Raw genomic sequence first — 19,754 nt, 5'->3', positions numbered from 1 at the left:
ATGCATGGAGGGAAAATTATGTGAAGGCCCGCACACAGGGAGAACACTGTGTTACTGTGAAGGCAGAGATGGAAGAATGCAGCTACACACCTCAGAACTCCAAAGATTGAGGCAAACTACCAGAAGCTAGGGGAGTAGCATTGAACAGGTTCTCTCTCAAAGCCCTCAGAAGGAACAAACCCGCCCAACACCTTGATGGCAGACTTCTAGCCTCCAGAACTGTGAGACAGTACATTTCTGTCCTGCGAGCCGCCCAGTTTGTGGTACTACACCCACTAACCACACCGGGGCTCCTCCTGTCAGCCTCCTGCCCTTGCCCTTGCCAAGCTCCTGACACCTGGATAAACAGATGGCCCAACAGGACTGGACTAAGGATGGGGCCCGCACAATGTCAGTTTTGTTTTTCAAGACCTTTTTTCCTACAGAGGGGAGGGAGGAAGGTTGTCTACATCAGAGACACCTTTTAGAAAACTCAGAACCTTCCCATCCTGGTCTCAGCCCCAGTTTAAAGGACGCATGTATTAGCATCCTATAAAGCGAGGCCCTTTTCGAGGGTCTCCCGGCCTAAGCTGGACTGTGTGGCCCGTTTGCCAGTCATAAAGGTGATGCTCCAAACTTGAGGGTGCAACGTTCACGTCTGAGGCCACAGATGAAGTGGCCACAGCAGGTGGGAAGCCTCCGTCCTTGGCTCGGTCCTTGGCTCCATCCCCAGGATGGCCCCAGGAGGAATCCGCCCGGTTCTTCCCCGCCCTGCTAAGGCCTGTGGGGGCCGCCCTTCCGGGTGAATTCGCAAACGGAGTCCACCGAGCTGCTCTTTGGGCTGGGGTCGGGGTAAGCATGGGGAAGCCTCCCCCGTAAGGCAGGCTGTGGGGCCTGACGTCCCGGGCCGCCCACCGGGAAGGGAAAGGGGAAGTGCGCCTTGGCGCCTGGGGTCAAAACGGGCGGGGAGAGCTGCTCTGTGAGGGCACAATTTGCAGAAGCCGCCAAGCCGGGGGTCTGCCGGCCTGACCCTGCTCGGGGCGCCTGGAACAACCCGAGGTAGGGCGCACCCCAGTTCCGTCAGGGCCTCGGCGCCTCTGCGGGCCGCAGCGCACCCAAACATGGCCGCCGAACCCGGGTTCCGGGGCCGCAGCCGGGATTCCGGGCGACGCACGACCGACGGGTTGCATCAGCCTGCGACCACGTGCTCGGCCCGCCCCTCCGCCCACGGATCCGGGCGCCGATTGGGCCACGTTAGGGCCGTGACCTCCGCCTCAGCCAATGGGAGGCAGCCACAGAGCGTTCTCGCCGCAGAGCCCTGGCGCGAGGTGCCTATAAAAGGCGTCTGAGGCGGGGGCGCGCGCGCGCTCCAGAGACGCGAACCGTCGTTGCGGGGCTTGTGGGGGGCTGCGTCGCCGCCTGCCTGGCATCTCGGAGCGCCGCGGAACCCACAGCGCAGCCGACATGGAGGTCGAGCCCGAACCCGAGCCTGAGCCCGTCACGCTCCTGGTGAAGAGCCCCAACCAGCGCCACCGCGACTTGGAGCTGAGCGGCGACCGCAGCTGGAGCGTGGGCCGCCTCAAGGCGCATCTGAGCCGCGTCTACCCCGAGCGCCCGGTGAGAGGGGCCCCCGACTCCCCCTGCCAGCGCCTCCCGCCCCGGCTGTCATCCCCTCGGCCCGCCTCGCGTCCGCCTCCCCTTCCCTTCCAGCTTATCCCTTTGCCGCCCCTCCCCCGACGGCTGGTCCTCACCAGGTCACTTCCCCAGGGCTGGGGGCTTGCCCTACCCTGACGCGGTAGGCGCCGCCGCACCCGGCCCAGTGGCCGTCACCTCCAAGTCCTAGGCCGCCATCGCCCCGCCTTCCCGACGGGACGCCTTCCCTTGTCACTTCATCTCCCGTGGTCCCAGCCCCACCTCCCGGACCACTGCCCCGTCCCCTGGGTCTGGCTTCGGGCCTTAGCCAAGCCGTTGAGACAGCAGTTTGACCTTGGGTGAGTCATTGCACCCTTCCAGCCTCAGTTTCCCCGAAAGGACAGGGCGGCTAGGCGTTCCGCGTTAGGATTGCATCCACTGGCTAGAAGCGAGGACACAGAAATGCTGCCAAGTGGATTTTCTGAATGCCGCGTCTCAGTGTGGAGCGGAGGCGGCGGAGGCCAGTGGCTAGGGAAACGGGGAGCGCCCAGGGAGTGTGTACTTAAGGTCCCACACCCAGGAGCGAGACGTGGCTCTTCCCCTCCCCGTCCACCTTCCGCCCTGGGCCCCTCCCTGCCGCGCCGGTCTCCGCAGCCTTCGCCGAGTCCCGGGGAGGAGCCCCGCGCGCTTTCTGGCTAGAGTGAGTTAGAAGGGAAGCAGGCACAAAGAGTCTCCCTGAGTCTGGGTTTTAAGACTTTGGCCCCTCAATTACAGACTTCCTCGCTTTGTTTTGGTGGACACATCTGTCAACATCACCCTTAGCACCGCCCTCCGTCCGCCCCACGTGATGGAGGCGGCTGCATCCTTCCTGTATTTACTTTCTACTCTGATATTATGTAAGTGTCACAGTGTGCTTTTACTGCCCACAAGTGTAATTCTCCATCAGACAGGAGGAGACATCGGGGCGAAAAAGATTGTGAAATTCTTCCTTGTTATCTGTAAAGTTGCCGTGTGTGGTAGCTCGGGGGTCAGGCTCTTTTTGCTCCTTATTTGTGCAGTATGGAAGGTAGAAGTGAGTTTTCCTTCTGAGTTATTCTTTTGAATTTTGCTTATTTATCTAATAAGCTTTCAATTCTTTTTTTTTTTTTAAGATTTTATTTATTTATTTGAGAGAGAGAGAATGAGAGACAGAGAGCACGAGAGGGAAGAGGGTCAGAGGGAGAGGCAGACCCCTTGCTGAGCAGAGAGCCCGATGCGGAACTCGATCCCGGGACTCCAGGATCATGACCTGAGCCGAAGGCAGTCGTTTAACCAACTGAGCCACCCAGGCGCCCCAAGCTTTCAATTCTTTAGCATACCCCTTGGGACTGTGTATAGTTTGACCCCAGCTGCTTCCAAGAAACTAGGTGGCTGTGTTGCTCTGAGAATGGCTATTAGGTACGCAGATAGGTGTAGTCGCTAGTTGCATCATTTGGTAAAAGGCAGTGTTTTGGAGGAGAGCTTCCCTTAAGGGCTTCCTTGGGTGACAAACATCACTCCTATTAAGTCCGAAGACCCAAATAAAAGACCCCTCAGGTGCGTAAGTTTGTGCTTAAAAATCACAGCTGGAGAGCACTCATCATTTGGTTTCTAACCTGAGAAGTCTTACTTTTATAATTTTTTTCAAATCAGCCTTCTGGGTAAAGACACAGCACGTCAGGTCAGGCCTCTAAAAGGAAACCCACAGGCAGCTATGGTTTTCAAACCTTTACTAGTGTGGAACTCTTCAATGTAAAGCAGGACCCCACCTCTCCAGTAGCGTTTTATAAAATTATGTGTATAGCATTACCTATAAAGTCGATCGGAACAGTGGTGAAGAAAGTATCCAATTTGGTTCTGTAGTTTTAGGTGCATAGTGTCAAAAATTCCTGATTTATGCAGATAAATAGATGCAGTTGTTGTTTTGATTGTTTTAAACAGTTTGCTTTATAATCTCCAGCTACTTGGCAGGAGCAGCTTTATGCCAAATTTTGCATAGTTGTTTGTATCGGCACTGGTTGGTGAGCTCTAGTGTACTAGCTTTGGTATATATCATTTGAGGCTATTCGTTTTAAGTATGGTTTTTAAAGGAATTAAAAATAGATTTTAAAAGTGAGATTTGTATGAAAGTGTGGAGAGTCCTTGCAGTTTGAAATTACTGGGAAGGAGAAGAGGGGTTGGAGTCTTGACTTTTTAGCAGCAGGTGACCTTAGACAAGTCCGTTTCAGACTTTTCCTCCCTTCAAACAGGGATACTAAATCTCACAGGGTTGAATACCTCCTCTGTAGCTGCATTTGTATATTGGGAAAAGTCTCTTTGAGAGTTTAGAATTAGTTTAGAATTGCTTTGTGTTATCTTAGGACAATACGAGGTGATTTTGGTGAAGGCTGACCTTGCTTGGGAGCACTGAGCTTTCTCTGAGACCATACAATTTGTGTTTTTAATGGCAGAAAGGAATTTCCTTGGGAATTTAAAAGTCATGTAGGTCACCATAGGTTTTGTGGACTGGAGATGATTTGCCATCCTAAATTTATTTGTATGTTAGAGAGAAATTAAAAGTTCAGCACTTTATAAAGGAGAGTTTTGTATATGAGACCTTTGGAAAAATGCTTTCCGGTGATTCTAGGAAAAAACACCCATGTTCGAGTTATTTGTATAAAAGTTTCTTCTGTGGTTGGGAACTTGTGGGAGCTAAATGCTGACCTGTGCTACTCTTTCTTTCCATGACTAGTGTCCAGAGGACCAGAGGTTAATTTATTCTGGAAAGCTGTTGTTGGATCACCAGTGTCTCAAGGACTTGCTTCCAAAGGTACATCATTTACACATTAACTTTTGAATGTTTTTTAAGCACTTACCAGGTTGAATTTAGGTCCTAAAGTACCTCCTTATTACTTTTAGCAGGAAAAATGGCATGTTTTGCATCTGGTGTGCAATGTGAAGGGTCCTTCAAAAATGTCAGAAACCAGTGCAAAGGTATGTCTGCTTTTTCAAGATTATAGCAATCTCTATAAATCAGACCCTCATGGTAGAAATAAAGAGAGTTGGAAAAAAGAGATTTTATTGCCTTTTTATCAAGTAATAGTTTGTTTCTTCCCCAGTGATAATCAGGAATTAGAAACTTATCAATACAAGTGCATGTCTGCTATTATAGTAGTAGACTGTGCCATTCGTGTGTAGTGGGAAAGTAGAGTTCTACATTACACTGTCTTCCGGGACATGATTTGACCTGCAATAGCTGTGTATCCAGATCACTAAATCAGCAAGACACTCTAAAATGGGTTTTTACTGAATTTAGCACATAATAAGCTGCTTCTAAGGAATCACTCATTTTTATGAACAGTAAAAAAGTGAATATATTTCCTTTGGAAATTTTCATTGTGATGTATTTAATCGGATAGGAAAAGACCACCATCTCTATCACGTGATCTCTAAAGACTGACTTATGTTTGACAACCAAAATCATTTATTTTTCACTTCACAGTGTTGATTTGAATATACAGTAATAATATTCTAATGTAGTGATAACACTCTAAATTAGGATTACGACTCTATTTCCTGAAACATCTGAACGTAGGATAGGAAATTTCTTTCCTTTAGGTTGCTGGCTAGGTTGTATTTATAAATCTTGTTGGTCAGATTTAGTTTCTTGATTTAGTAATGAAATTACAGCATAGTTACTCGAGGAAAAAATACGGATTTTTAAAATATCTATATATTGAAATTGGGTTGAACAAATTTCAGAGTATTTTTTACATAACATTGCATCTGTTTACTTTTGTCAAGTTCAGAGGTCGGGGTGAGGGACATGCCATTCACAGCAAAAGAATCCTTTTAGTTTGGTTGCAGACAATTGCATCAGATCCTTTGTTCTAATATTCATCTTACACTTACTTAGGTTGCTGAATCCACAGAGCAGCCTGCTGGTCTCCATCAGGGACAGTATCCTGGGGATTCCTCGGGTGATAGCTTAAGGCAAAGGGAGGTTCTTCGGAACCTTTCTCCCTCTGGATGGGAGAATATCTCAAGGTGAGTGTTACAATAGAGAACCAGGTTTATACAACACGGACATGCATCATTTGCATCAATTTTAAGAATAAAGTATGTTTAGGGCGCCTGGGTGGCTCAGTCGGTTAAGCGACTGCCTTCGGCTCGGGTCATGATCCTGGAGTCCCGGGATCGAGTCCCGCATCGGGCTCCCTGCTCAGCGGGGAGTCTGCTTCTCCCTCTGACCCTCCTCCCTCTCGTGCTCTCTGTCTCTCATTCTCTCTCTCGCAAATAAATAAATAAAATCTTTAAAAAAAAAAAAAAAAGAATAAAGTATGTTTATAGTATATAGTCACAGAACTTTAAAATGTACAAAATTTTGCTTTTTAAGGGCTTCACTTTAAAGATCTGTTATGTATTTAACTTTTCTTAATACACAGCCTTTTAAGAACACATAAACATATGGGGATGCACGAGTTGAAAATGTAGGCATTTCCCTTCCCACGTGGGTGTGCTTCGCATTGTGCTGACCTCATGATAGGGACTTAGTGCTGCTGCTGCTGCTGCGGAGAAAACAGCCAGTGTAAGCATCTCACAGCTGCTTTGCCAGTGGCTTTGTGCTTTGTCTGTCTTAACAATGGGTGACAAAAGGTGAAAAGATGAAGAAATGCTCTGCCAAGGACTGAGTTGGTGGTGCTGGGAAAAAAAGGTCTTGTCTTTAGAGCAAAAGCCAAGAGTGACTAAATGCTCTAATGTTTGGATTTCATAGCTCTTGGAACATCTTATTATGAAAGTTCTTATGAGAAAAAAATAATTAACTGCGAGTTGAAATTCTGTAGCCCCTCAACTCCCCTGCTTTCCTTTTCCTAGTAGTTATTATTAATATTTGATTTTGACAAAGTCAGGTATTTGAGGAATGATGAGTTGTTTTTTTTTCCTTAACGGAAATTTCAAATACACACAAGAGCAGAGGGAACTGTGTAATGAACCTCACATAGACATCACCTGAGCCCAGTAATGATCATAGTTTCGCCATGCTTGTTTCATCTATTCGCCCTTTGCTTTTTCCTTTCTGACATGTTTAAGTAACTCCTAGACATCATGTCAGTTCACCCCTACGTACTTGAGTAAAACCTTAGAGTTCTCTTGCATATCTACAATGCTGTCCTCATCAGAGCTACAAAAGCACTTTGTTATCATCTCATTTCCTTGCACTATAACATTTTTAAACGATCGAAAACAATATTACACCAAGACCTACTTGAATTGGAATACCATTTTAGAAACACTCTGGCTCGGGAATTTGGTTAAAAGACTGTCAGCATAGGGGCACCTGGGTGGGTCAGGCAGTTGAGCGTCTGACTCGATCTCAGGGTCTTGAGATTGAGCCCTTAAAAGAGAAAAAGATTGTCCGCATATAAATTGGATAATTGGATAGAAACACTTAAAACTACTTCCCTTATTCTAGCCATACAACTTGAGATTTGTGGCCCATATGTATGTGAATTTCACCTTGATAAAACTTGTCGATTGTATTCAACACCTATTTATTGAGTAGCCAGTGCATATAATTTTAAGGATGGGAGTTAACCAGCAGAGATGATCACATAACCAGTTCCTGATTTTTCCACAATGCTTTTAGTTTTGTGAATTGCTGCCAAAGGAGTTCACTCTGAAAAGGGCACAAAGCCAAAGATGACACCCATATGCTCTGCTTAAGAAATAGGAGTTTGGTGTCAAACAGGTCTCAAATCCAGCCCTGCTATTTAACTAGCTCAGTGACTTCCTGCAAATCCCTCGTCTTCCCTGAGCTGTATTCAGGCTCCCTTCTGTGACGTGGAGGGGGAAGCTCCCTCCCCACAGGTTGGTGGGGATCCAGTGAGGTAACAGCCCAGCAGCCTGTACAGGGCACCAGTGGTCAGTAAGCACGCATGAGTGATGCCACATACACACGTAACTCTGCCCCGCCGTGTAGCTCAGATTTAGGGGTGGGGAGAAATGGGTAGTAGGAGGAGGGGCTGGTTTTCTTCAGGAAAGGCTTTGAGAGAGATGTGGCTTTTTAGGGCTGCTCTTTGAAGGATAAACGGTGGGTTTAGAGCTGCAGTGACACTCAGCAAATGGAGACTGGGGGTGCGGGTCCACCTAGCCTGAACGGGCCCCGCTGGTTTACACGTCCTGGCAGTGACCTGCTGAGAGTAGGGCTCTGTCAGCACTGCCTGTGCTCGCGTCGCACGGGGGCCTCACACAGTCCTCTCCCAGTGAGCTGTCACACAGCCTCCTCTTTGCTCTCTCTTCCAAGTGCTAGTTGTAATTTAGACCTCTGCGTTTATTCATACGACACCAAGTCAAAATGAGTGTTTTTAAAAAAATCCGTCATAGGCCTGAAGCTGTCCAGCGAGTGTTCCAAGGCCTGGGGCCTGGTTTCTCGGGCTATACAACCTATGGTTGGCTGCAGCTCTCCTGGTTCCAGCAGATCTACGCACGGCAGTACTACATGCAATAGTGAGTCCTTTCCTGTCCTGCTGGGGGCGGCCGGGCGAGGGGTGGAGGAATGAGGGTAGTCATCAGTCTCTGCAGAGCCTTGCTCTGTCTGGCCCGGTGAGTGGAGGAGGGTGTAAGTGATAACTGCTACCTAATTTGTGTATTAATTCAGGGGGGCTTGTGTCTGTACATAGTTTGATGACTCATCCAGAATCAGTTACTTCCTTTTCAATACGAGGTATCTTTAGTTTCGTGAAAAGTTTAATTTGCTACTGTACCATACTTTTATAGTTTTATACTTTCAACTCCAGATGAAATTTACCATGTGGCGCTCTCAGGAGCAGAAAAGGCATTTATAGATTCAATTGTTAGTAAAGAAATTATTCACTAAGTTAAAGAAAAGTCAAATTTTTCATGTACCTACTTATAATTCTTAACAGTAAAAGACCCTGTGTAAATAAGGCTATGAGAAGCACAGTCTTCACAGTGCTTTGCTCTCAACAGTATCTGCCTCTGTTGATTTTATTTTAGTTTAGCGGCCACTGCTGCATCGGGGGCTTTTGTCCCTTCACCAAGTGCACAAGAGCTACCTGTGGTCTCTGCACCTGCTCCAGCCCCTATTCACAACCAGTTTCCAGCAGAGAACCAGCCAGCCAATCAGAATGCTGCTCCTCCAGTGGTGGTTAATCCTGGGGCCAATCAAAATTTGCGGATGAATGCACAAGGTGGCCCTATTGTGGAAGAAGATGATGAAATAAATCGAGATTGGTTGGATTGGACCTATTCAGCAGCCACATTTTCCGTTTTTCTCAGTATCCTCTACTTCTACTCCTCCCTGAGCAGGTTCCTTATGGTCATGGGGGCCACCATCGTTATGTACCTGTAAGCAGATGATTTCGCTTTCCTTCTTTCCCTTTATTACAAATTAATGCTGCATGGGGGCTCAAACCAAGTACAGATTTTTCTCTTTTTTTGAGCAGTCTCAGTCATCATTTATGAAAGTGTGTTTCTGTTTATAAGATTTTATTAAGAGTGCGAGCAGGGGAGGGGCAGAAGGGGAGAGAGAGAATCTTAAGCAGGCTCCATGCCCAGTGCAGAGCCCGATGCGGGGCTCACTCTCACGATCCTGAGATCATAACCTGAGACAAAATCAAGAGTTGGACACTTGACCGACTGAGCCACCCAGGCATCCCTATGGAAGTGTATTTAAACGGCATATTATTCTGGCACCTTCAGTGCAAGGAACTGACAGTTTGGTTGGGCACTGCTGAGAACACATTAATCGTATGTTAATGCAAGAAGGACATTCTGTTTTCTTCTAGATAAGGGACCTGCCAGGCTCATGAACCACAATAATATGGCCATTCTAAAGCATGAAAGGGAAAATTGTATTTGTTTTGAATAAAAACAAGTTTATCTTTTATCAAGCTGTAGTTGCTGCCTTCCAGGATTAGAGGTCAGGCACTGACGGCAGCAAAGCTCTAAAGGGCCAGGGAACCTTTACAGACCTGACGTTTGGCTTTATCCACGGCTCAGAGTAGTGGTTCTCAACCAGGATGATTTTGTACTCCTAGGGTGTGACACTTGACTGTCACAACTAGAGGGGTGGTCCTACTGGCATCTAGTAGGTAGAGGCCAGAGGTGCTGCTAAGCATCCTACAAAGCACAGGACAGCCCCACAGTAAATATCCAGCCCAATATGTCAGTAGTGCCAAAGGTGAGAAACCCTGGCCTAAAGTGGTATGTCCTTGTTTGTGGTCAGAACTGACAAATTTTTCCTATGGAGTGAAAATGGATTCTTTAGTTTTAAAAATCTTAAGAGAGCAATATTTGAATAATAAAACAATTACTCTTATATCCAGAATTAATCATGTTAATATTTTGTCATATTTGCTATAAGACTTGTATTTAGTTGGATTTTCCAAATAAAATATTAGTCAATTTTTTAAGTTTTTTAGTCTCTAGAATCATATATTTGTGACCAAATTTAGGTCTTATTATTATGTAGGTTATTACATATTCTAACCCCAGCTCTGTGTGCATGTGTGTGTTTATCCCTCCCCGACCCCCTGCTCAGGTTTGCAGGTATAAAGTTTAGTTCAGGATCAGCAAGAGTACTTTCTGTGTGCAGGGTGCTGTTAATGTTGGTGGGCACACAGTGCTGAATAAAACATAGTCCCCATAGTGACGTTGAAGAAGCTAACAGGCCAGTGAGGAAGTCTAGGAGACGGTGTGGTAGAAAGTCTCTGCAGATGGGCCTGGCTGTGAGCTTCTAATCAGAGCATTGCTGTGATTAGAGGAGGAGAGCAAGGGGGACCCTATCTAATCAAGAAGAGCCTTAAATTCTTGAACAAAGGTCACTGTGATTTGCTAAGATGAACTTGTATGTGCTTCCTTTGAAGGCATCACGTTGGGTGGTTTCCATTTAGGCAGAGGCCGGTTCAGAACTTCCCAAACGATGGTCCTCCTCATGAAGCTATAAATCAGGACCCCAACAATAACTTACAGGTAAGGAGCTCCCAGGGGGAGCCCAGCAAGCTTCTTGTGAAATGCCAGGCTCTCAAATCCTTAACATTTAGATACTTAGCCTCATAGTTTACCATTTCATTAGGCTGAAGTTTCAAGATTTTTTCAAATTTGTTCTTAGAGCAGTAGCTTTTTTTTTTTTTTTTTTTAAGATTTATTTATTTTGAGAGAGAGCAAGACCATGCGTGTCTGCAAGCAGGTGGGTGGGGTGGGGGAGAAGAGAGAGAGGGATAGAGAGAATCTCAAGCAGACTCCCTGCACCGAGTGCGGAGCCCAACACGGGGCTCGATCCCGTGACCCTGAGATCATGACCTGAGCAGAAACCAAGAGTCAGACACGTAACTGACTGAGCCCACCCAGGCACCCCTAGCAGTAGCTATTTTTATTTATTTATTTATTTATTTTTAAAGGTTTTATTTATTTATTTGACAGACAGTGAGAGAGGAAACACAAGCGGGGGGAGTGGGAGAGGGAGAAGCAGGCTTCCCACGAGCAGGGAGCCTGATGCGGGGCTCGATCCCAGGACTCTGGGATCATGACCCCAGCCGAAGGCAGACGCTTAACGACTGAGTCACCCAGGCGCCCCAGCAGTAGCTATTTTTAAAAAAACATTGAGTATGCCATAAAATCCATCAGGTATTTTAGTCCTGTGGCAATTTGCATCTTGGCAAATGTAAATAATGTTTTTTTAAACTCACTATTTTGAGCATTCAGAGGTCTATAACCATGTGTTATACCATGGAAACTGCTAATGGATAGTTATTCTAATTAAAGATTAGGAATATAAGCATGTCTCACTTCCAGAATGGATTTCCTGGAGAATTTCCCTAGATTTATAGAGCAGTTTAATCCATAATCCCAAAGGATATTCTTTTATAATATAAATTTTTAGAACTCTGGGTTTCCATTTTTAGTTTCTTAACTCGAAACACTGCCAAAATCAGAATATCCATATTTAATGAAGTGGTTAACTTAATTCATGAGTTTAATAATAAAGATCTGGTTACTTCTTTTGTTCTAATACTTATTGCCAGGGATTTTCAAAACTGGGAGAAGGTCACCAGCAGTTATGCTGTGAGGCCTGAGAACTCAACATCCAGCCGAGGACACCATTTCCTGCGGTCCTGTCTGCCTGGTTGCTTTGAATATGGGGCCAGGGATTTACTCTGCCCTTTCCTGACATTATGTCCTAATGGTTTTCTCATTGTGTTTCATTAACTGTAGGAAGGCCCTGATGCTGAAGTTGAAGACCCCAACCGCCTTCCTCCAGACAGGGATGTACTGGACGACGAGCAGACCAGCCCTTCGTTTATGAGCACAGCCTGGCTTGTCTTCAAGACTTTCTTTGCTTCTCTCCTTCCAGAAGGCCCCCCAGCCATAGCAAATTGATGGTGCTTGCTTTCTGGCTGCTGGAGGCTTCGACAGGCGTGGACTGGATCTTCTGACTCCAGCTAGATTTCCTCACCTGGACATGGCAGTGGCACAGAATTCGAGAATCAACGAGGAGGAGGATATGCTTTTGTGATCAAGCAAAAGCAGAAACTAAGACATGAAGCCATGATACAAATTGATGAACAAAAAATGTCCAAGGCTTCTCATGTCTTTATTCTCTGAAGAGCTTTAATATATACTGTATGTAGTTTCATAGGCATTGTAAGTAGAAGGCATTAGTGTCGCATGTTTATGCCTGAGGAACTTTTCAGGTGTGTGAGTCTGCATGTGTGTTTGTACATAGATATCATAGATGCAGAAATGGTTCTGCTGGTACGATTTGATTCCTGTTGGAATGTTTAAATTACACTAAGTGTACTACTTTATATAATCAGTGAAATTGCTAGACATGTTTTAGCAGGACTTTTCTAGGAAAGACTTATGTATAATTGCTTTTTAAAATGCAGTGCTTTACTTTAAACCAAGGGGAACTTTGCAGAGGTGAAAACCTTTGCTGGGTTTTCTTTTCAATAAAGTTTTACTATGAATGACCCTGGCAGAGACTCTTGTCATCTTAGCAGTTTGCTCCATGTCCATGTCACTGGGTGGTCAACAGTGCTAACTTGTGAGTCACCTGAATGTTTTGCTTCTTTTTATAAAAGGACTATTTGTACTAGTGAAGAATGATAAGGTAAGGCCATGAAAGTTTTAATTTACTAAGAATATACGTGTGTTTGTCCCCATTCCCTGATTCCAACAGTACTGGCTTTGTAAAACCCATCAGACTTGAATTCCCCAGGTTTAAATTAGTGGCATTGGGGCGCCCGGCTGGCCCAGTCGGTAGAGCATGGGACTCTTGATCTTAGGGTCATGAATTCAAGCCCCCCATTGGGTGTGGAGCCTACTTAAAAAAAAAAGGCATTAAGTACCTTCCATCTTGGCAATTCTGTGGTAATTACACCTGCTCATATAGCAGGCTTTTGGTAAGCTGAGCTTGCTTCTGTGATTTTAATCTTCTACGTATTAATTTTGAGACTAATCTCAAAACACAGTTGTGTGTATTTTTCACACAAATAATGCTACAGGCAGAATGCTGAAGGCGTGGGCAGGGTGTTTTCGGCAGAGTGAATCACTTGTATCATGGTTGTGATCATTTAAATGAATCATTACTGAAAACCTTGTTTACATCAAATACTCATCAAACAGTTCATACTAAGTCTTTTTCAAGCCTTGGGTAGAAAAGCCTATTGATTTTCAGGGGAGGGGGCCTCACCATCTGACAAGGTGCTTGGAGCCCCAGACAGCTGGTGATACCCGTCTCCTGTTTCTAAAGGAGTGGGGCCACTCTCCCTGTGAGGTCAGCCTGTGATGATGAAACTCCAGATTCCATGGGCCCAAAATAATTCCAGGAAGATGCTCCCGAGCACAGCTGACAAGGATTCACATTGGCCCAAGCCGCACCAGGACAAAGGGGATCTTCAGACAACAGGGAAGGCTTAAGACAGCTGACAGGTGGGGGATGCGGCAGAAGGCAGAAATGTTGATGCTTCCACAACAGTGACTAAATGTAGTATAATAATGCACTACATACCACCATTCGTATTTAGAAAATTACTGGTTTGGATCTCCATGAAAAAGTAGCAACTAAATACCTGAAAACAAAACAAAATTTCCTCATTTCAGCTTAAACCATAGCAGCTTCTTTAAGTTTGCGTTTTCCGAGGTGTGTTTTCCTAAATCCTAGCTCCACAGGAGAAACTGCAAAAATGAGCTCATGGTCAAGTAAATTTGAAAACCACAGTTTGATCCCAGACTTCCAGGATTTTCAAAATGCTGATGGGCCTGAAGGGAGGGCGGTCTGCAGCCTCTTCCTTCCTAGGAAGGTGCCTAGGACCGAACCATGTGGAATGTTTAGGTGGCAATACTTTGCAGGGCTGGGCCAAGTTTCTCCAGAAGGCCGTATATGCTCTAATCAATGAGGACTTAGGCTGCTATTTCTCCCAACAGGTCCAGGTATCAAGGGGCAGAAATGGGAGTGGTACTACACTCACTATGACCCTATTGATCGATTAGAAAAAATTTTGTTTCTCTTTCCCACAATCTTGTGCTCTGCTCCAGAGGTCTTAGTTCCCAAAGGAGTATATTCATTTCCTAGAACTACCATAAGAAATTCTACAAACTGGGTGGCTTAAAACAATAGAAATTTATTCTCTCACAGTTCCAGTGGCTAGAAGTCTGAAATCAAGGTGTTGGCAGATGGCTTCCTTCTGGGGTTCCTGGGGGAGAACCTGTTCCATGCCTTTCTCCTAGCTTCTGGTGGTTGCCAGCAATTTCTTGATGCTCCTTGGCTTGGAGCTGTGTCACTCCAATTTCTGCCTCCTTCACATAGTTTCCTTCCCTCTGTTTCTGTGTCTCTGTGTCTTCACATGACCTTATAAGGATGCCAGTCATTGGATTTACATCTGCAAAGACCTCCTTTCACATTCCAAGTTTCTGGATGGACAGGAACTTCGGGGGACATAGTTCAACCCACAACAGGGAGTAATGCATCCACTGGATGACAATGATTCCATTAAACTGAAAACTAAGACCGCCACCTGGCTACTTTGTGGTCCTCCTGCTTCTGAATCAATAGGCAAAGAAGGGAGTTGTTCTGTTGGCTGGGTGGATCCATCCTGATTATCAAGAGGAAATTGGGCTGCACTCTACAATGAAGGTAAGAATTCTGAAATACAGGAGATCCGTTAGGTTGTCTCTTCGTACCATGCCTTGTGATTAAAGTCAATGGAAAGTTACAACCCAATTCAGGTAGGACTACTAATGGCCGTGACTCTTCAGGAATGAAGGTTTGGGTCACTCGGCCAGGTAGAGAACAATAACCATCTGAGGTGCTAACTGAAGACATGGAATGGGTAGTGGAAGAAGGGAGTTATAAATCCCCAATTACAGCCACATAACCAGGTGTAGAAATGAGGACTGTAATTGTCCTGAATATTCCTCATTTTGTTGTTTGTATGTTTGCACACACACACTTGCATATTATATATTTTCTTCCCTTGTCTCCTTATCATCTAACATAAGATGAATTAATCATACCTAACTTTACATCACAGGATTTTAGTTACAGGATATCAAGGACAAGAGTGACCATCACCCAAGAACTTGGCATCCTCTCCTGGGGAAAGGGTCAGCATGTTTTTTGTGAAAACCGCAGGATAGCGGCATAACGTTAAGTGGAAGCATGACTTTGTTACTGTCTTTATCCAGAGATGAGGTGTGGTTTAAGAACACGAGCATGGGTACGGAACTGACAGAGGGTGATCTTGACGATGGTTACTTCGTGTCAACCATGGCAAGGCCCAATTATGCAACCAATCATTAACTAGGTGTTGACGTGAAGGTATTTTGCAGATGTGATTAACATCTACAATCAGATTCTAAGTAAAGGCAATTATCCTCTATAATCAGAGTGGGCCTCATCCAATTCACTGAAAGGTCTGAAGAGCAAAAGGGAGGTTTCCCTGAGGAAGAAGCAGTCCAGCCCACAGCCTGCAAGGGAGCTTCTGCAGTCTCCAGCCTGCCGGCCTGCTCTAAGACTTGAGACTTGCCTGGCCAGCCTCTGCAATCACGTAAGCCCATTCCGTGGTATAAATGAACGATGAGCTCATCTTCTACAGGTTCTGTTTCTCTGGCAGAACGCTGACTGATACAGGGTCCCGGCTTGGAGATGAGGGTCCAGCTCCTCATCCTGGGGTGCCGGGCTGGCCAATGGGAGGCTGCTTCCGGGACGGCTGTGTCACGCATTCAGAAGAGGGTGCACCTCTGGCTGTGCTTCGGACCAAATGCCTGTGGGGGAGGCTCCAGGGGAGGCTTTGCTCTGTGCCTTGTAAAGGTCTCCCGTCCCGGGGAGGGGGCTGAGTCGGCTTGCAGGAAGGAAGGGGTGAGGTCGGAAGTGGTGGGGTATCAATGGCACGAGGACCTGGGGAGTGGGTCCGGGAAGGCTGTCTCTGATGCGGTGACATCCAAGAGTAGCTTTGCTCACAGCATTCTCCGTGGCCTAGCCACGGGAGCAAATTCTCTGATACCCACTGGATTCGTCCATGCCTGAACGTGAAGGTGCTTGTGGTCCCCCGTCCACACAGCTGGCTGAAGAACACACAGGCAGGCACATGTACCCTACATTCAACACTCAACAGTTCTGTACTGAGGACCCACCTGGTGCTGGCTGTTCCCTGCCCTCAGGGAGCTTATGTCCTGGTGGGATGACAGACACCATGCAAGGGAACAAGTGGACATAAAATGAGAAGGACTAGCGGGGAGAAACGTAGACAAGAGAGAGAATAACGGGTTGGGGGACATTTTAGATAGCAGTGGGTTTGGGGCAGGGCGAGTAGTTAGACAGTGGTCAGGGAAGACCTCTGAGGAGGCGACACCTGAAGGAGGAGCTGAAGCAAACCCAGCAAAGATTGGGGAAGGGCCTTCCAAGTAGTGCAAAGGCCCTGAGGTAGGAAGAGGCTCGGCATAGCCAACGTCTTGGAAGGTAGCTGGAGGGGAATGGTGGGCGATAAGATCCAGAGGTGGGTGGAGCGAGGTCACATAGGGCCTCGCAGCCACTGTAAGGAATGCGGGTTTTCGTCAAAGTGAGATGAGAGCCATTGGAGGAGCCATAAGAAGGGGTCGGGGTGGGGAGGCTCATTCTTGAAGGAGCTGGAGTTTAATGAAGGATGAGGGAGGAAAAATGAAAGCCTGCCAGGAAATCGCAAATCCAGAGCCAGAGCAAGAAGGTGGCGCAAAGCCGGCGAGGGGATGGTGGAGATTGTCGATGACACAGGGCAGGATTAGGGGATGTGGGGTCAGCGAGGGTAAGGCTGACTGGGGCGACCACAGGGAAGGTGGTGGTGTGTTCTTACGGGGGTTGGCCTGTGAGGGGAAGCTCTTTGTAGCGGTGAGGCCAGAGGGGTCGTCCCCTGGAAGGGCAGAGTGCGTGGGGACGGGAGAGCTGGTTTGAGCCCCAGCCACGGGGCCCTGGGGAAGTTGCACCCCACTCTGAGCTCCCGCTTCCTCACCTATAACGCAGACCCCTGGGGCATATAAAGCCTGCTCTGCCCACCACACGGGGCGCATGAGGCTCAAAATAATGCAGTGTTTTCCAAAGGTGCCAAGAGTGACCTGGAAGGGGCGTGCAGAACAAATCTAGAGGGTCCATGGTGGAACCCTTTATTTTAATAACCATGTTATTTTTAAATGGTTTAGATGCGTGTATTTTTCCACTTAAAGTGAGAATACAAAGGCCCCTTTAAAAAATGCATTTAAGTAAAAAAGCAAGTCAGTTTAAAAGGTTAGGTAAATAATAGACAAAACAAAGCACATGCAGTTTTAAGGCATTTAAAATAGCTTAATAAAGAATTTGCTCACGGTATAAAAAAATAAAAGCACACGCAGAGAAGACAGAAATCCTGACAGTAGTTCTCGAATGATCGAGGTTCAGGAAACACTCTACGCCAAAAATTTTGTGAACGTAGTGCCCATGAAAATGTTTTTTAAAAAAGACACGAGGAGCAGCGCATCTGTTTGTGTTTTGGGGGGTTTCCTGGGGGGGGGTGCGAGGACAGGTGTGGGCTGATGTAGCTGGAGTTGCCACGTAGGGGGCCGGTGTGCGCGCGTGGGGGGAGCGTGTCTGCGCACACGTGCACACGGGGTTGTCTGCGCGTGCGTTGCTTTCTCGGGGCAGGTGCGGGGATATGGGCGCCTCAGGTGTGTGCTGTGAACAGTGACACGCCCCCCTCCCCAGCCCCCTCCTCTACCCCGTGGGACTGGGTGGGCAGGACGCCTGCAGCCGGGTGGTCACCAGCCACCAGGGGGGCAGCGGATGGCTGGGCAGCGGCCTTCTTTGGCCTGTTCCTCAACCCAGAACCTCAGATCTTCGGGACCTCTGCACCGCAGGCCGCGTGCGCTCTGAGCCTGGCCCTGGAGGCCATCTGAAGGCTTCCTCTGCCCCTCTCCACCTCCCCCGACTTCCCCCAGGCCTCTGCCCATTGCCCCTGGCTGAGGGTTTCTGGAAGGCCTAGGACGCAGTAAGTGGGGTGTTGGTTGTAGGGCGGGTTGGGACCCGCGGGCAACCTCCGGTGGGCTCATGGGGGCTTGGGAGAAGGGACCCAACTGGCCTGGAGCCCTGGGGTTCTGGCACCTGGCCCTCTGGGAGCACAGCCAGCCTGGGGACAGCAGCACCATTTAACAAAAATCCCAACTCCTTCTCAGATTCATCCTCTCCGCAAATACTTCCCCAAGCCCTGCTGGGTGCCCGGCACTCCCCTTCCGGTGATGGGCCGCTCCCTCCGCCCCGGCCTGCGGGAGGCTGCCTGGAGCTGAGAACATTCGTGGGCAGTAGCTTTCCTGTCTCCTGGAGCCAGCAGTGGGCCAGGCCTGCACCAAGCAACACCTCCTGAATTCTCAGGGTGACCCTTGGAGAAGGCGGAGGCTCTGAGGGCTCACGTGACTTATCCAAGTCCCACGGCCAGTGAGCAGCCCATGCTGGGAGCCTCACAGAGCTGGTTCTCATTAGGAAGTCCTTCCTTTTCCTTAGAGAACCCCAGACACGGCGGCCTGCTCTCGGCCTAATGCGCCTTATGTGGGACCAAACAGGAGGAGCCCGGCAGTCCCCTGCATCTCGGGAGGTACCATTACTTCCCCATTCTTGCCCTGACCCCAATTCCAGGTGAGCACGTTAACGATCCAGGGCGGGCGGCCTCAACAACACAATCTGGTTACAAATATCCCGTCCAGACCATGCTCTGGGGCTGTTGTCCTTACCTGCTTTATGGACGTGGGATCCTATTATATGTTTCTCTCCCCCAGTGACACTGGTCAGCTGAGTAATGCCCCCCCACCACCCCCAAGGTATGCCTGTCCTGATCCCTGGAACCTGTGAATGTTATTTTATATGGCAAAAAAATATATTTTTCTTTTTTTTTGCAGACGTGATTAAGTTCATGATTTGAGATGAGGGGATTATCCTGGATTAGCCGGATGGCTTCTAAATGTCCTCTCTGAGAAGCAGAAGGAGATGTGACACACAGATGGAGAGGAGAAGGCCATGTGAACATGGAGGCAGAGACGGGAGACGTGTGGCCACAAGCCAAGGCATTCTAGCAGCCGCCAGAAGCTGGAAGAGGCGAGGAGCGGGATCACCCTAGAGCCTCGGCAGGGAGTGCAGCCCCGCGGACGCCGGGTGCCAGCCCAGGGCTGCTGATTTGGGACAGCTGGCCTCCAGAACTGTGAGCAGATATATTTCTGTTGTTTTAAGCCATCGAGTTAGTGGGAATTCGTTATAGCAGCCACAGGAAGCTAATCCGGGCACCAGATGTTAGCAAACCATCACCCTGATCACCATCATAAAGATCATAAAACGATCATTTTTAAGTGGCAGGATACAGAATGGCATGTGTAAGAGGAACCTGTTTTTGTAAAAAATGTGGCGTGTGTGTGCACGTTTGTGTGTGTGTGCGTGCGTGTGTGTGTGTGTGTGTGTATCCACGCAGCCACAGAAAAATAGTGGGGAGAAATGAGAAGACAGACATGCTCATTACCCAGCAAGACTTCCTTCCAGCAATTTAAACTTAGGACATAATTCAGGCTGTATGTGACGGCGTGCATACAATACAGTCCAGTGTGGTTCAATTAATCATATTGCAGCTGCTGAGTAG

The 19,754-nt window shown here is 47.6% G+C and overlaps 1 protein-coding gene across 3 annotated transcripts; it reads left to right on the top strand.

Annotated features, from left to right (window-relative positions):
* Positions 1 to 1,325: 1,325 nt before the first annotated feature.
* Positions 1,326 to 12,607, top strand: HERPUD1 (homocysteine inducible ER protein with ubiquitin like domain 1). Of its 3 annotated transcripts, none has more exons than XM_081806565.1 (8): positions 1,331 to 1,596; positions 4,361 to 4,438; positions 4,531 to 4,602; positions 5,525 to 5,655; positions 7,993 to 8,115; positions 8,626 to 8,976; positions 10,497 to 10,602; positions 11,845 to 12,607. In XM_081806565.1, exons 1-8 carry the CDS (start codon positions 1,444 to 1,446, stop codon positions 12,007 to 12,009), a joined length of 1,179 nt encoding a protein of 392 aa, XP_081662691.1. In that variant the 5' UTR covers positions 1,331 to 1,443; the 3' UTR covers positions 12,010 to 12,607. The 3 variants fall into 3 exon arrangements, with proteins under 3 accessions (XP_006745588.1, XP_081662691.1, XP_081662690.1); XM_081806564.1 differs by having other exon boundaries at positions 4,528 to 4,602; XM_006745525.3 differs by lacking the exon at positions 11,845 to 12,607 and having other exon boundaries at positions 1,326 to 1,596; positions 4,528 to 4,602; positions 8,626 to 8,819; positions 10,497 to 10,601.
* Positions 12,608 to 19,754: the final 7,147 nt, after the last annotated feature.

The sequence above is a fragment of the Leptonychotes weddellii genome, chromosome 16, assembly GCF_054177405.1.
Source record: "Leptonychotes weddellii isolate Sample4059 chromosome 16, ASM5417740v2, whole genome shotgun sequence".
Taxonomy (NCBI): domain Eukaryota; kingdom Metazoa; phylum Chordata; class Mammalia; order Carnivora; family Phocidae; genus Leptonychotes; species Leptonychotes weddellii.
The sequence above is the reverse complement of the archived record's forward strand: the minus strand, read 5'-3'. Positions and strand labels throughout refer to the sequence as shown.

Excerpts from the sequence above, each read along its gene's own strand:
- HERPUD1 (XM_081806564.1), top strand. The coding sequence starts at position 1,444 with ATGGAGGTCGAGCCCGAACCCGAGCCTGAGCCCGTCACGCTCCTGGTG. Across the intron at positions 4,603-5,524 it reads TGTCAGAAACCAGTGCAAAG|GTTGCTGAATCCACAGAGCA; the intron begins GTATGTCTGCTT and ends ACACTTACTTAG. Across the intron at positions 8,116-8,625 it reads CGGCAGTACTACATGCAATA|TTTAGCGGCCACTGCTGCAT; the intron begins GTGAGTCCTTTC and ends ATTTTATTTTAG.